Source organism: Argiope bruennichi, chromosome 5 (genome assembly GCF_947563725.1).
Source record: "Argiope bruennichi chromosome 5, qqArgBrue1.1, whole genome shotgun sequence".
Taxonomy (NCBI): Eukaryota; Metazoa; Arthropoda; class Arachnida; order Araneae; family Araneidae; genus Argiope; species Argiope bruennichi.
The window spans coordinates 102,691,943-102,707,227 of NC_079155.1; the positions used below are offsets into that span (position 1 = coordinate 102,691,943).

The 15,285-nt window shown below is 29.8% G+C and overlaps 1 protein-coding gene across 1 annotated transcript; it reads right to left on the reverse strand.

Annotated features, from left to right (window-relative positions):
• Positions 1-1,167: 1,167 nt before the first annotated feature.
• Positions 1,168-13,356, reverse strand: LOC129968326 (astacin-like metalloprotease toxin 5). Its single transcript, XM_056082182.1, has 6 exons — positions 13,202-13,356; positions 9,157-9,239; positions 7,114-7,195; positions 6,709-6,823; positions 4,793-4,977; positions 1,168-1,406 (listed from the first exon to the last, which is right to left on the reverse strand). Exons 1-6 carry the CDS (start codon positions 13,269-13,271, stop codon positions 1,180-1,182), a joined length of 762 nt encoding a protein of 253 aa, XP_055938157.1. The 5' UTR covers positions 13,272-13,356; the 3' UTR covers positions 1,168-1,179.
• Between the last annotated feature and the right edge of the window lie 1,929 nt (positions 13,357-15,285).

Sequence of the window (15,285 nt, forward strand, 5' to 3'; positions counted from 1 at the left end):
TAGCGAAGCCGTAGGATGTTTTTTTTTAAGTTAAAAAATTCTGCCCATGAAAAAATGAAATGCTATGAAAAAAAAACAATACTTATCAGTAAAAAGTCCTAATTAGATGGCGGGAAATGGTAACCGTAACTGTTCCGCGGAAGTATTTGTTTATTTTGTCCGCCATCTTTATTGGCGACTTGGCATGGGTGCACACTAAAATTCACTTTTACCACGTTAACGTACATAGAATAAAAGTCATTCTTATTATTTAATGTCGAATAGTAACAATCAAACGTAAAACTTTACGAAAATTTAAGATATTTCATTGCTCGTTTTTTTACAGTTGCACTTAACACAGCATTTCGTTAATTAATGAAGCTACAAAATATTATTAGAAATGCCTGGAGAGGTCTTGTCATGTTGTCAAAAATTCCATTCAGATAGAGGAAAGATATAAAAAAGTCCAAAATTTGTGTCGAATTGAAAATTCAATCTAGAGTAAAAATAGCTTTACTGTCGGTGGATGTGTAATCTGTATTACTTACCTTCGGAAATTAATGACCATATCATTAAAAATTCTTATCTCAGAAAAATAATTTTTGCATTATCATAAAACTAAAAAATATACCTTTTAATGAAATCAACTTTATTTCTATATGTTTTCTTCCTTTTTAACAAATGTTTTAAATGTAATATACAATCTTTAATAATAGCTTTAACGTTATGATGAAATTCATACTCAACTCAAAATCAAAATTAATCGAATGATTTTGCTAAATTAAGGAAAAAAGTGCTCTCTTTGGACAAAAAATCTGAAATAGGATTTTCACTTCCTCATTTATTTATAGCAAATTGATTCAATTAAATTCTTATTTTCCATTTGTATCAACAAACAAAATGAAATTAAAGTGGAATATGCATTCCATATTAATGGTTTAACAATCTAAAAAAACAATAATTTGAGCTGGTAATTATAGTAGGGTAGGCTAGTATTATATAAATCAGATTCTTTGTAAAGTTAACGTAAGTTGAAGAAATAACTAAATTTAGATTCAGCATTGTTAAATGAAAGACGAAAAATATTATATTTCAACATTTAAAAGCTCCAGTTTTTATTACTATTAAATATAGGTTTCTGATTTTTGTATAAATTGCCACATTCGTACTACATACAGATATCTGGATCCAAATCTAGACTTATGGACATTTGTACATTTTGTTGACTCTTTCAATGTCCGAATCTGTCATTTTAGTTTTGGAATAGGGGTTGAGCAGCTCTTGTCCATTCTTCGCTTCCATGGTCTTGAGAACGCCTGGTCGTTTGGAAAAGGCATAGTTGCCATAAATCATGATAGAATCGTAGTCAAAGGTGTTGATTAGTATGTTTTCATCAGGCTTCAGTTTGATAAAATTGCCCCTCATCCCTAAAATATAAACATATTTTAATTACTTTAGCTACCATTTTAATCTAAGCCCACTATGTTAAATACGAAAAAGATGGCATATAAAAGGTTTTACTTAGTTTTGAAATTTCAAATTCTATAGAAGGCAAATTTATAATAATGTTTGTGTACCTATTTGGCTTCCAGTGAGCACGTGAGGATGAAATGAATTCATAACACGGCCATCTAGGTTAATAATATTTGGGCATTTAGATTTACAATAAAATTATAGCTATGTATAAAATTGTAATCAAAACTTATACATAGCTATAACAGTTTTACATGATAATTGATACTTTTGTGCAATATTTTCTCAGTTCTCCTCATTATAATGTGAACTGAAGCATAAAGCATTATACATTTGAAAGTATTATTTTGGGATACTCGTTGCCATTCACAATCAATGAAATTTAATTATTGCATTCATTTAATTACTGTAGGCTTAAGTCCAATGATAAAAATCATTTATATTTCTTTCACTCGTTATCGCCGCCATTGTAATTAAAAACGAATTTTAGAAGTTATTTTTAAAACTGAAAAAAATAGTATATTGATTTTTTTGTTAAAATTTTAAATTTAAAAGGGCATAGATTCGTTTTTATCTTTTACTGTTATAGGAAGCAAGAAATCAGCATATCAGAATGAATTAACTTCATGCCTAATGTGCTGGTTAATAATTAATAACATTTTTTTAAAAGAAAACAATTGTATTTCGAAGGAAAGGTAATTAATTATTCATTCAAAATATGCACCATTGCTAGCTATATATTTTAACCTTCTGTCCTTTAAATTATGGATAACTTCATTTTCATATGACTCGTATAAAGTGAGAAAATAAAAAGCTAAATCTTTCTTCCTTAGTTTTCCTCAATGAAAGGAAGTCACTCGATTAAATGTTCCATAAAACAATGAAATGTATTATTCAAAGTTAAACAGAAAAAAAAAGATTTGAAAAGCTATTTAAATTAAGGGGAAAAATTGCTCAGTAACTTAAAATAATAACACCAGTAAGGCAATTCTTTTAAATTTTAAACTGGCAGAAAAATTATTTTTGGGCAATTATATTTTCGCAAGTTATCACTAAAAAGCATTAACATTTTACACAATTAAAATTTTGACAAAAAATTGCACCGAGATGCATATTTTCATCCTCTTAAAATTATTTGTGACAAATTTCATAGCTCTAGAACAAACGATCTGATATGTAGAATACCAACAAACAGATACACGGACACCTACATTTTTCTTTATTATTAGTGTAGATTATATCATATCACGTTATAAAACATTATTTGAACGGGCTATCAATTTTTGAATACTGGAAAAAAAATACTTATCAATTTATTTCCACCAACGTGTAATGTCTCTTCCTACATTAAGCTTATAAAAAAGATTGAAATTAAGTGTTCTATCTTAAATAAAGTTCTTATTTTTATGCATGTAAGGAAACATGTTCTATTCACTCGATACAATATATGATTCAATATTACTGTTTCACCCAAGTAAGCTAGAATTTTCAGTTTGAGTCACTTTGAAATCTCCATTCTCAAAACACACGTGCCAAAAATAAAACAATGATAAATATAATAAAAACCATAACCAAAAATGAAATAAACTAGTTCTAGGGACTATAAATATTATTTAAGAATTCGAATCACGGGAATTCTCAGACAGAAGTAGAAGTAAAGAACAAGTTTTTCTTGAAATAGATAAAAATACAAAAACGAAATTTTAATAAATCCCAGACTCAAAACATAGAAGCAGAAAACAAATAGCTTCTAAAACAATCCACCTGGTTGAGACAAACCGTATATAAACAGATAAAAGAGTAAGTTAGTGTAAATAAAAAAAAGATGATAACAGCTGAAATGTCCGGAGAAATGACAAGTAAAGAGAAAGCTATAAATAATGTAATAGGAATCTTTTTTCTATAGTATTTATATATGTATTTACCACTTCTGTATTTAATTCTGATTGGTTTGATGAATTGATATAACAAACCTACATCCTCTATGTTATTTCTAAGATTAGCGCCTTTTTTTTCAACTAATACAAAACGAATACAAGTTCAATTATAACTAATGCAAAGTGATAAAAAAAGATTTTACTGAATAGAATATTTTTGTTGACTTCAATGATAGCAAATCTAAGTTAAATCTTCACATATTTCTATCAAAATTTGGTATTCTTAGACCAAATTTGTAGAATTCTATCAAAATTGATCAAAACCGGGGAAAGAGAAGTTTATCCATTTATCTATAAGCATATCTGTCAATGTAATAAGAGCTGCATGAATTAAATTTAGCACATAGTTTTTTCATGAATAATTTAAGTTTGTATTGAATTTTGGGCCAAATTCATCAACAGTGGGATCATCTGCCGATTTATATATCCATATGCATGCTAATGCGACGATTTAAAAAAAAACCCGGCTTAGATAATTAAATTTGTTGTGCGGTCTTGTTGTTCAAATTATACATTGAATTTCCGATACAATTGATAGAAATGAAAGATCCTATACGCCTATTCATTGTTCTTTATGATAATTCTTTGTCATATGAAACATTTAATATATCATTTTGCATCAATATTTACTGAAGCTGCAGAATAGAGGAATGAAGTCACGGCAATCCACAAATGTGTGTGTCTTACACTTGTATACTATACACAAAGTTGATGGTGTGTAATCAGTACACATAAAAGTTGGAGGGTGAGATTCACACACGTTTGTGGAATGGGCCTGATCTTTGAGGGTTTATAGCATTCGCCCCTACACTTCTTCCTTTGCTACAAGTTCTGTTGATGCAGAGGTTAACATTAAAAAGCATACTTAGCTGACTAATTGTACGATAAAATAAAACAAGAACGCATTCGCTGGTTTTCGCATAAGAACACATTCACAAAGAAGACATCCCAGTGTTTTCAAATTTAATGTCTAAATATTGTACTGTATTCTTACAGAGCTCATCTGAGTAAATTTTTGTTCTCCTTTCCTCACAGAACTCACTTGAGTAAATATTTGTACTGCTTCCCTCACAGAACTTACACTTGAGTAAATATTCGTACTGTTTCTTTCCCAGAACTCACTTGAGTAAATATTCGTACTGTTTCTTTCCCAGAACTCACTTGAGTGAACATTCGTACTGCTCCTCTCACAGAACTCACTTGAGTAATTATTCGTACTGCTCCTCTCACAGAACTCACTTGAGAAAATATTCGTACTGTTTCTCTCACAGAACTCACTTGAGTAAATATTCGAATTATTTCTCTTATAAAACATATCTGAATAAATATTCGAATTGTTTCTCTTATAAAACATATTTGAGTAAATGTTCGCAGACTTTCTATTAAAAAATATGATTTCTCACCTGCACGAACGTTGTTCAAGTAGACGTTCAGATACTTATCTCTGTCTGAACGGTTCTGCTCATGGTAGAAGCCAAGAACGTGTCCCAGTTCGTGAATGATGGTTCCAATCTTGTCGCATCCAGTTCCCAAAGAGAGTGGCTGAGGCTGTGAGTATGTCTTGTTTCTGCCGACAGCTGCGTAACACCTTTTATTAAAAATAAGAAAATTCAAATAGCTTAAGATACACATCGTTATCAAATAGAAGCAATGATATGGAGATTAAAATATTTTGTTAAAAGCAAAAACTGAAGATTTAAATGTTGATAACTTAAAAAAAATTGTTCATAAGTGCATTTAAGCATCTAAACATCACTATAAGTCTTTCTGTAGTTGTTAAAAATTTTGCAATTCTTTACACATATTAAGCGATCTCTTTTTTAATCAATACTTCTTATTTGAAGGTTTGTTCTAGAAAGTCAGAAATTACTGTTTTCAGTTATATCAGTTTACGTGATATTGCAGTAACATGATTAAAGTAAATGAGTACTTAATCTAAATAGGCACACAAGATATTACCCTGTATTGCATATTGCCTGCTTTTATTATAATTGGATGGACGTAGTATTAAAATTTTTCTCTCAAACTTTATGTAAAAAATTTGTTATTGTTCAGCTTTTGGATGTTGTAAGACCAAAGTAAAATACATCGGTAGTCCTAAAATCTTTTTCAAATTAGCATATAAAAATTCTAGATTATTGGAACCATGGACTGAAAAAATCAGATTTTAAAAAAATCTACATTATATTGTTTATTATGTGTTCTTTTACAACATATTGACGAATATATTTATGAACTAATTAATTGAAATAATTAGTAAAGAGAAATGGATCACTGCCCTAACGTGTAAATCACAGTTCATTTAATGCAGACGACTGTTCCCATTTCAAGATTTCGAAGATCTTTCTGTGGCATGATGACTCTTGAATGTAATTAGGACGAATATCAAATACGAGTTAAATGTGTCAAGCATTAAAGAGTGACAAAATGCACAGGCTACTTCAAAACTATTCCATCAATAACAAATACCTATAATTCCAATCACGATAGAAAAAAAATTAAACACAATCTAAAAGGAAGCTTCAAGTTCTGTTCAGTAGATAATAAATGACCAGTTTGATTTTCCTTAATAGCCAAAGCGGTTGTCTGTATCACGCCAGATAACACGAAACATAGTTACAGCCATACACGTGCGTTCGGCAACCATAAACCATGTTTTCCGTGTGGCTAATTAAATGTTTTGAAATTTCCGCTGGAGTCTTCATTTCATTCGTATATATCCTAGATTCTGCTTTAAAACCTTTTTAGCTTGGAACATTGTGGGAAATTGAAGTGTGTATAAATTATATTTTACATGAAAAATGAAATGTACAACTACATGAATGTTTCCCATTTAGCCAATGGGGGACAGATATAAAATATTAACAAATTCGATATGTATCTTCTCCAGATTAAAATGAAAACATTCATGTAATAGTCTATTTCACTTCTACTAAGAATGTTCACTATGCATTCACTTAATATTGCACGCAGAGGTTGAGTTTAATCTGAGTTTATGACACATCCCAAAGAAATGAAAGTTCTAACAGCAATTTCAGAAGATTCAGATGGCGCATGCAAAAGATACATCTAACTACTGAATGCGCATATATACAGCTGCCATTATACGTTTCGTAGAGTCTGGCTACATTTGGACAACCAAGGAAAATCATATAGGACAATTATTATCAACAGAAACAAATCTTGAAGCTTCCTTTTGCGTTCTGTTGAATTTTTTTTCATCTTATCGTGGTTACAAAGAATGTGAAGACATTTGTAATTGATGCAATCTTTTCAATAATAACTGCAATTTTTTTAAGTATAAAAGAGACTTACTTACCCCCTTCCCTTGAATATCTTCACATAGATTTTCTCATTCTTTCTGGGTTCGAATCGCACGCAGGTGTTGTCGTGGTAATGTTTAATTGCCTTTTCAATCAGAGGTTTCACGCTTGCTAATGGAGAAAAAAAGATAAAATATATTTTTAAAAAGCTGCACGAGAAAAAAAATGAAGCATACATAAAGACTAATAAAAATTAAAGGATAAGATGACCAATGAAATTAAAAGATTAAAGGAATAATGAAGATTAAGTTTAAAAGGTCATAAAATAACAACAAAAATATTTTTATAGTGCGCGTTTATATGTGAATAATATCTTCATAAAATTATTTCAACATGATTTTGTTTTGACTTTCATAATATTGATGAAGATTAATTATTACTAACTGATACCCTATACTTACATAAAGATTTATCGATTACGTATGGAATGATAGCGCCACCTGGATAACCTGGCCATCTAAAATCTTCATTGGCGATAGCATTCTGAAAAAATTCTAAATAATTAAATATTCTATCATCATTATTCCTTTTAAATTTTTAACAATATTTGAAAAAAATTCATATGGCACTTGGATTGTAATTTCATTATCAGTAACAAATATATGGATAATTTTTATTTGCTAACATTTCTAGGCAAGCGTACTACCAAGAAATTATGCATAATCAAAAAAATTGTTCAAAATGTTTAACAAAGCATGTCGTTACACTTAGAGTTGATAGAAAATATTCCCTAAGACAGGGTTTTTCAAAGATTTCTATTAAAAGCTAATAAAAGTTTTAAAAAATTCGTTGCATATAATTTTAATAGACTTTTTAAAATTTTGCTATTTTTAAATTTAAAGAAATAGCTTTTTAGTTATATTAACTTTATTTTTATACAATTAGTATAATTCTCTAAATGAGATAAATAATTATAATTTATGTTTGTTTTAATCAATAAATACACTTTTATTAGTCTATTAAAGAATGTGAAGAAGTACTTTTGAAATAATTACTATATATATCAAAATTAGATTCAAAGAGCTATTACTACTACTACTTGAAATAATTACTATATATATCAAAATTAGATTCAATAAAATATTCATGAAATATTAACAGCTTAAACAAAAAAGTTCCCTCTTCTATGACTCGAAAAGATTGAATTATGAAACTTCAAGTTTCATTATTTTAAACTAAAAAAAATCTTTTAACAAATGCCACCATTGATTGTCGGATCCTCCCAAATCAAACACTATAATAATCTAAAATCGCGATAATTCGCTTGCATCATGATATTTACGATAATTTAGAAGCTTCTGCAATTGATATGATTATGAAATTTTATTATACGCGAATTTCAATCACATTAATGCTCTGTTTTGTAGATAGCTGAGTGCTAGATCTGAATGCTCTGTTTTGTATCGAAATGTGATGGCATTACAAGGGCTGAGACCATTGAGGATATCCTTTGATCTTACTTAAACATTACATCCGTTGAAGAATTTTCTTTTAAATCCACTTCGGCTCATTCACTTAAGAATGCTATATTGAGAAATGGGAAAAATATGACTCTCGATGAGTTTAACATGCATCATGCTCGATTATAAGGAAGATCTTTTCTGAAGGTGGGTCTCTTCAACACTTCCTGAGTCGAAGCCTAAATTCTAGCACTAGAACAACATGGCCTAATAGTTGGAACATCGAAATCCGTCAAATCCCGAATAAACTAAGCTTAATGTAATTTCAACATTGGCAAAACCACCTATAAAAGGTGATTAAAATTTAAAACAGCTCTAACATTCCATTAACAACAAAATAGAATTTGTTAAATTAATTTTGGAAAGTTTAATTAAAATTAGGAAAATGGAATTGAAATCATTCAGAAACTAATTGTTTTAATTTTAAGATGGCGCAAAAACACTTTTTCAGAATGATATGTTTAAAAGCTATTAAAGAAAAATGAAAATCTCTCCTCTTCTCTTTAGAGAGAATAGTAAATTTTTAATACAGTAATGAATCCTTCTTACACAGGAAGAGTAAGGAACATGTCAATAAGTTCAGAATTAGATAAGTTTCAAATGAATATTCATTTTTTATACATAAATTATAATAGTATGAGTAAAACAAGAACAAAGGGTATTTTCCCAAGAAACATAAATGTCATTTGCTCGATTCCTGTTTGAGCGATTAAGCTTTAGTTTGACGTCTGACGAGTTACAAAATAAGGTTATTTGTAAAATCTGCTATTCTTCAGTCTCAAATCCGAAATCTCCACCACGTAGTCCTTCGCACATATTACTTTTATGAAATCATATTTTAGAAAACAATATAGGAACATGCTCATGAATTCGTTAAGTCTTGTTTATGATACTTATATAGGAATGTTCCATTATTTAGAATGCTAGATGAATTCTCCAAGTAAAAAGACGAAAAACAATAGATATTAAATTATTAATACTTACACCTAAACTGACACCCTGAGGTATCAGCATATCACCACCCACGAGGTCTGGATTCTCCAATGCTTGTTGCCATATATCAATCTCTAAAATGAAAACAATAAAAAAATTAAGCAGACAATGATTTTAAATCGAATTATTAATAACGAAATCACAGATTTATAAAAGCATATAAAGCTCCTAACTTTGCATATGTTGCTTGTTGATATTTTAAATACGTTTGAAAAAATTTCAATTTTTTTTTGAACGATGATCCTTATTCTTTTATTAGTGAATGGAACATATTGTTACAAACCTGTAATCTTGCTTCGCATCACATTTAGTTCAATCAGTAGAAAAACCGTTTTATGATCTGGTACTGTTCGATTGTCACCTCAGTGATCTCTGAGCATGACGACAAATTTGGTGACCATTTGGATACTTGACGACGAATTTGGCAACAAAATAGATATTGCTGGAAAATTGCAGAATTTTCAGTCAATAGGAACCGTTATATGCCTGATTCTTTCAGAATCTTCACTGCCCGCCTCCCGGGAACTATAAACGGTCGGCAATCTCAAGCTGCAATCAGTCGTAGTCAATTATCAAGAGGATAATGTAGCAACGGTGGAATAGTCCAATGAAGAACAAGGGTTGTGTGGAGTTCAAGCGATTATTGAACTGAGATATAATCCGAGTCCTTGTGTTTATTGTGGAAACGGCATCGAATCGTGTGTGAAGTAGCCAGTCGTGTAATAGTGAGTCGGCAGTTGGATACAGCTAAAGCGGACTGTGGAGAATTTCAGACATTTGGAGAGATCGTAGAGTGAAGCTCGCAGATTCCCTCCTTCTGCTGAATTCTGTCTGACCGCTTTGTGTGCTGTGGTTGTCTTTACTACCGATTACTATTTGTGGGCTACTATTTGTTGTAGTGTGCTGGTATGTGTTGCTTGTCTTGGTCTCTGCTGTATATATTTGTCGTCTTTGTGTTAGTGTCCTCGTATTTAATAAACGTCGTCAATGTTTTCTACTGAGGCCTGTTGATTGTGTTTATTTCATCGACCAAAAAATCTGACAAGAGCCCTGACGGAAGTATTCCATAACAATATAATCTTTATTACTTCGATAACCCTTGGAGTTTCCTGTTTTGTAATCTCTGACTAAATATCAAACACACTAATTTGATATAATAGGGCAATGAGTAAAATCATCAAAAGATATTTAGAATTGGAAGGCAAAATTGTAATAGTTCAGCGGTTAAGCAATCCGTTTGTAGATCAAAAACTGTATTAGTGTAGTATCAGTACAACTCAAGTAAGAATAAAACTTAATTAAACATTAGAAAAATTTTAACCCGGTTATACGAAAGATCGTTATTTTATTTTAAATATTTTGAAATAAAATTTTCTGAATTCACAACAGCATTTGTATTACAAAAGTACAAATAACATTTATAAAAAATGTGATATTATACCTATTCTTATTAATAATAAAAATAAATGTGTACGTGCGTGCGTGTATTGAACCTCTGAAGGTAGAAAGTTTGATCAGAATTACTAAATTAGGAACAAATATACTTTGGAAGATAGAAGGGTACACCTCCTAGCTATTTTTTTTCAAAATTTAAATTAGAATTTAAATTGATAAAAAATGAAGTAAAATGATGTTTCTACATCATAAATTTCGAAACTGTTATTGCGCAAAATTAATTTTAGCTCCATTTTAAAAAATTTACTTTTGAATTATGACAATTTAATTATAGTGCAAATGTTTCAAAAAAATCTGACCATGCTTTAAAAAAAATTGCATAATTTTTTACAATAGATTTCACTGTTAAAACTGAAGTTCAAATCGCTTTCATTGTTCCATTAACTATTTAATTGAATGATTTTCTTCCAGCGTTTAAAGCTAAGGAAGAAGAATTCTGTTTAATATCACTGGAATTTTATATGAAGGGATGAGAAAGTACAGTTATATAGAATACGACAAAAGTTAAAAAATAGATGAAATAGTACATTGCATTATAAGCCTAATGAAATCTTATAATATCATGGGATTTGACTATCAGGTTGGTTCATATACTCAATAAACAGAATAAGTGTAAGGCTATTAAAGTAACATTGTTTTGATATCGAGAACAATTTGATACTTAAAAATATTTCTCCGATTTAGTGTTAAGTTGAGAGTAAAATTTTATCAATACCAATATCAATGTTTCTTGTTTGTAAATATGAAATAATTCATTGCATTATTTCTTCCTATGCACAAACTTGATTGAGAGTCATCTAACAGAATTTAGGGAGAGAATTCGGCAACACATAAGAGAATACAAATGGGATGAATAATAATAATAATAATAATAATAGTGAACTGAGTAGTGAAATATGATTATAATCCCGTTTATATGAAACTTATGATAATCTTATGTATAAAGAGAATAATTATATATTTTTCAATATTATAATCTATATTAATAAACTGCTGTACTTTTACTGTTAAATTTCAAAACAGAGTATAGCAAAAATGTTTCTTCTAATAACAGTCAAAAAGGAACTTTTTAAATGCGATGCAGGTCATTAACCATGTCATACTGATGCAGATTCTGAGATCTTTTCATGTTGTTCTGTCAATTTTAATGCAAGTTAATAATAAAAAATGACGCGTAAAACTTCCAATAAATCTTATTCACTCATTTCTATAAATACTGACAGGAGGTACATGCTCGGTCTTTAAAGTGAAATGACAGAAGACCACATGAAAAATAAGATATTAAATAGTATGAAAAAGCTGTTCAGATATTTGCTTAATCACCGCATTTTTTTTACTGGTCCCATTTTTGCTCAGTTTTGAAGAAAAAATAAACTAGTGAGGGTTTTTTTATTGCACTCTCACAAATTAACTTCATGAAAAGTGTATGGAAACAAATTGATCATGAGTCATTCCATAACTTGAAAATTTTAACCCCATTTTTTTCTACTCTTTCTTATACAAGGAGGCAGTGCTTTGAGATATTGACGAGGCCCTATGTTTCAGACATCACTCAATCTGGAAAACACATTTTTAAAACTATGTCTGTCACTGCGAATATTATAACTGTTAGTATTTGCCGCTAGAGGGCAGATCCAATGAAGTAGTATTACTTCTGATTAGCAACAATGGTGTCTAACAACACGACTTCCATACAGCAACAGAACACATTTTAAACAGATCGTCTGGAGTAGTATAACAATTGATCAACAACAATGGTATTTAACAACACGACTTCCATATAGCAACAGAGCATTTTAATAGAGCGGATTTCAAACATAGCTACTGAAATAGTATAATAATTGATCAGCAATAATAAATGGTCTCTAACAACACGACTTTTATATAGTAAGAGATCATTTTAACAAAGAGGTTTTCAAACAGATGGACTGAAGGATTCCAACAACTGGCTAGCAGCAATGATCTTTAACAATAAAATTTCCATATAGCATCAGAGCATTTTAACAAAGCAGATTCCAAACACCTCGAATGAAGGATTGTAACAATTAAAACAGTTCCCTCTAATATGATTTCCTTATAAAATGGTGTGAAAAAGGCTGCAAAACCTTAGAAATAGAGTATTTTAACATAGCAATTGCAAGAAGTTAGATTATAAGATAACGACAAATTTTCTGCAACAGAGACAATTAACACGACTTCTATACAGCACAGTGAAAAAATTGCAAAACTCTTTGTTAGAAAAGTACTCAGACTCGACAATTTATATATAGGACGATCCGAAACCCTAACAATATCTTTCCAATATGGTATTCGAACATCTCTTGTAAAAATAAACAAAATGTTATTGAAAAACATAACATTTTATTTTTATACATTCCAACTAAAAGTAACACGAGAAAACCAGTAAATTATTGTCGATTATATTAAGAATGATCTCTAATTTGATATAAATTTTGGCGACTTCAAAAATATTTTTTTTATAAAATGCTTATTCAGCAGGCTCAAATTTTTTTTGACAAAATTTTACGAAATGAAGGTAAAATTAATGAAATATTCAACGAAAGAGGGCAAGAATATTTACCATTGTGTTCAACTGGAGAGTTGCTGTTCGCGATCAGACCTACCAAAACTACAAGCAAGGAAGCGACCATCTCTTAAAGCGATGTTTTCCTGCAGACTATCCAGATGCTTCGAAATTAGGAAGTGATATTCTATTTTATAATATTGCATCGGATTTCTAAGGAATTAACACGCAACGTCTTCTCTAAAACAAGTGTTTGTATCAAAGAAATCGCTTTTGGTGCGTTTTCTTTTTACATCTAATCTTAAATCGATACTTTCCAGACTGACTGCAAGAACAGCGAGTTTTTCGATTGATTAAAATAGCTTTAGAAACTCAAGAAGCTTGATTTTTGAAAAATGTAACTTTTGTTTATCATTCGTTTCGCCGAGTTCGTTTTTTTCCCCTTTGCTCACCATTTTTATTTGAAAATTTTTGTAAATAACAGATATCTTATGAATGGAATATTACATGCTACATAAAATTTATCTCATATACATCTGAATTTGTTAACATAATAGTTTGATTCTGATCTTAGAATCCGACATATCTATGTATCGGGTTTTTAAATATTTGCGTCAATCCATCTCGTAAACCGAAATAAAACAATAAATAAAAGTTCGGAAAGTTCACTTCGGGAGTTAATAAATCTGCTATTCAACAATCAGATCAATACTGCCGTATATCTAACAATTTTTTCTGGTTAATATTTTGGTCGAAATGGCTTTGTCTTGGTGAGATATGGAATCTTTGGGTTTATTAAATAATGGATATTTCTCAAGATATGAAAATAACGACTTGCTCAAAATACATTATAATGGCATAATATAAAACACAGGTATTGTACGCAATGCCTAGGAAATATATAAAATGTCTGATGTTTTTGTGCAAGCATGAATTATTTTGATTTATTTCTGCTAGGCAGCTAATTTCGCTAGCGTGATAATTATTATTTAAGTAAGAAAAATCTACATAACATATATGGGAATCGTGAAAAAGATTTGAAAATAAACTCATTCTACAAAAATTTATAGACTAATGGCACTCGTCTAATTGATTTGTATGCAAAGATATAGACTTCTATACTCGCCAAAAATGTAATTTTTCCAATTTATATTTCCGATATATAAATTTTATATTTAAATTTTAATTAAATTTTATATTATTTATTTAAATTTTATATTATTTATTTAAATTCCGATTTTAATAGAAGAACTCAATAATTCAAAAGGAGGAAGGAGCAAACAATATTTTGAAATACAATTCTAACAACCGAGTAGAGCCCACATATTCTAAATATAGAATGCAGCGGCCTTTTTTTTGGCGCAGAAATGGAATTGAATTTTCTTGCCGTGTCAAATAGTGGCTGTCTTTAGACAACGGAATCGAAATTTTTTGACGACAAACCAGTTCTAATTCAAGAAATTCCAATTAGTTGTGGTTTCAAAAAGTAGGACCATGCACCTTTTGTTTTTAGGTTATATTGACACAGCATATGCAACACCAATTTCCCTCTAATTTAATTACCAATTAACTAATTCGGTGAGCTAAAGTGTCGCAAATCTTTCACATCTCATATCGGCGTTGTTGTTACATCTCTATTACTCAATAATTTCCAACGTATTTCATACTATTAAAATTATTTACTGATATATCATGGCTAATGAATTTTCTGAGATTAAATAAACTTCTGAACAGACTGAAATTCAGTTCGAGGATTCTCTGTCTATAGTAAGCGTCGATAGTCATTGTATTGCCCCTCCATATTAGAAATTTCTTTATCGGTAGTATTTTATAATTTGCTTTTTCAATGGCGGATTTACAATCGGTTGGAGAAGGCCACAGGCATATCGATTAAAAGACTATGAATCTTTGCCAAATAAAGAAATTGAAATATTCTATGAATTGTGAAATATTGGGTCAACATTAAAATCGTATAAAGCATAATTTACCTGGCACTTATCTATTTCACAACATTCATTTCATTATTACAATATTTATAAACACCAGTTACCTGCTTAAAGAATTTTCATATCCGAACTGTCACGGTTTAACAATTATTATTCACTTCGATTATCTGTTCTGTATATTTCTACATTTATTTT

Coding starts and splice junctions, on each gene's coding strand:
- LOC129968326 (XM_056082182.1), bottom strand. CDS start 13,271: ATGGTCGCTTCCTTGCTTGTAGTTTTGGTAGGTCTGATCGCGAACAGC. Junction 4,978..6,708: donor AAGATATTCAAGGGAAGGGG/GTAAGTAAGTCT, acceptor TTTTAATAAAAG/GTGTTACGCAGCTGTCGGCA. Junction 1,407..4,792: donor CTTGAACAACGTTCGTGCAG/GTGAGAAATCAT, acceptor TTTATATTTTAG/GGATGAGGGGCAATTTTATC.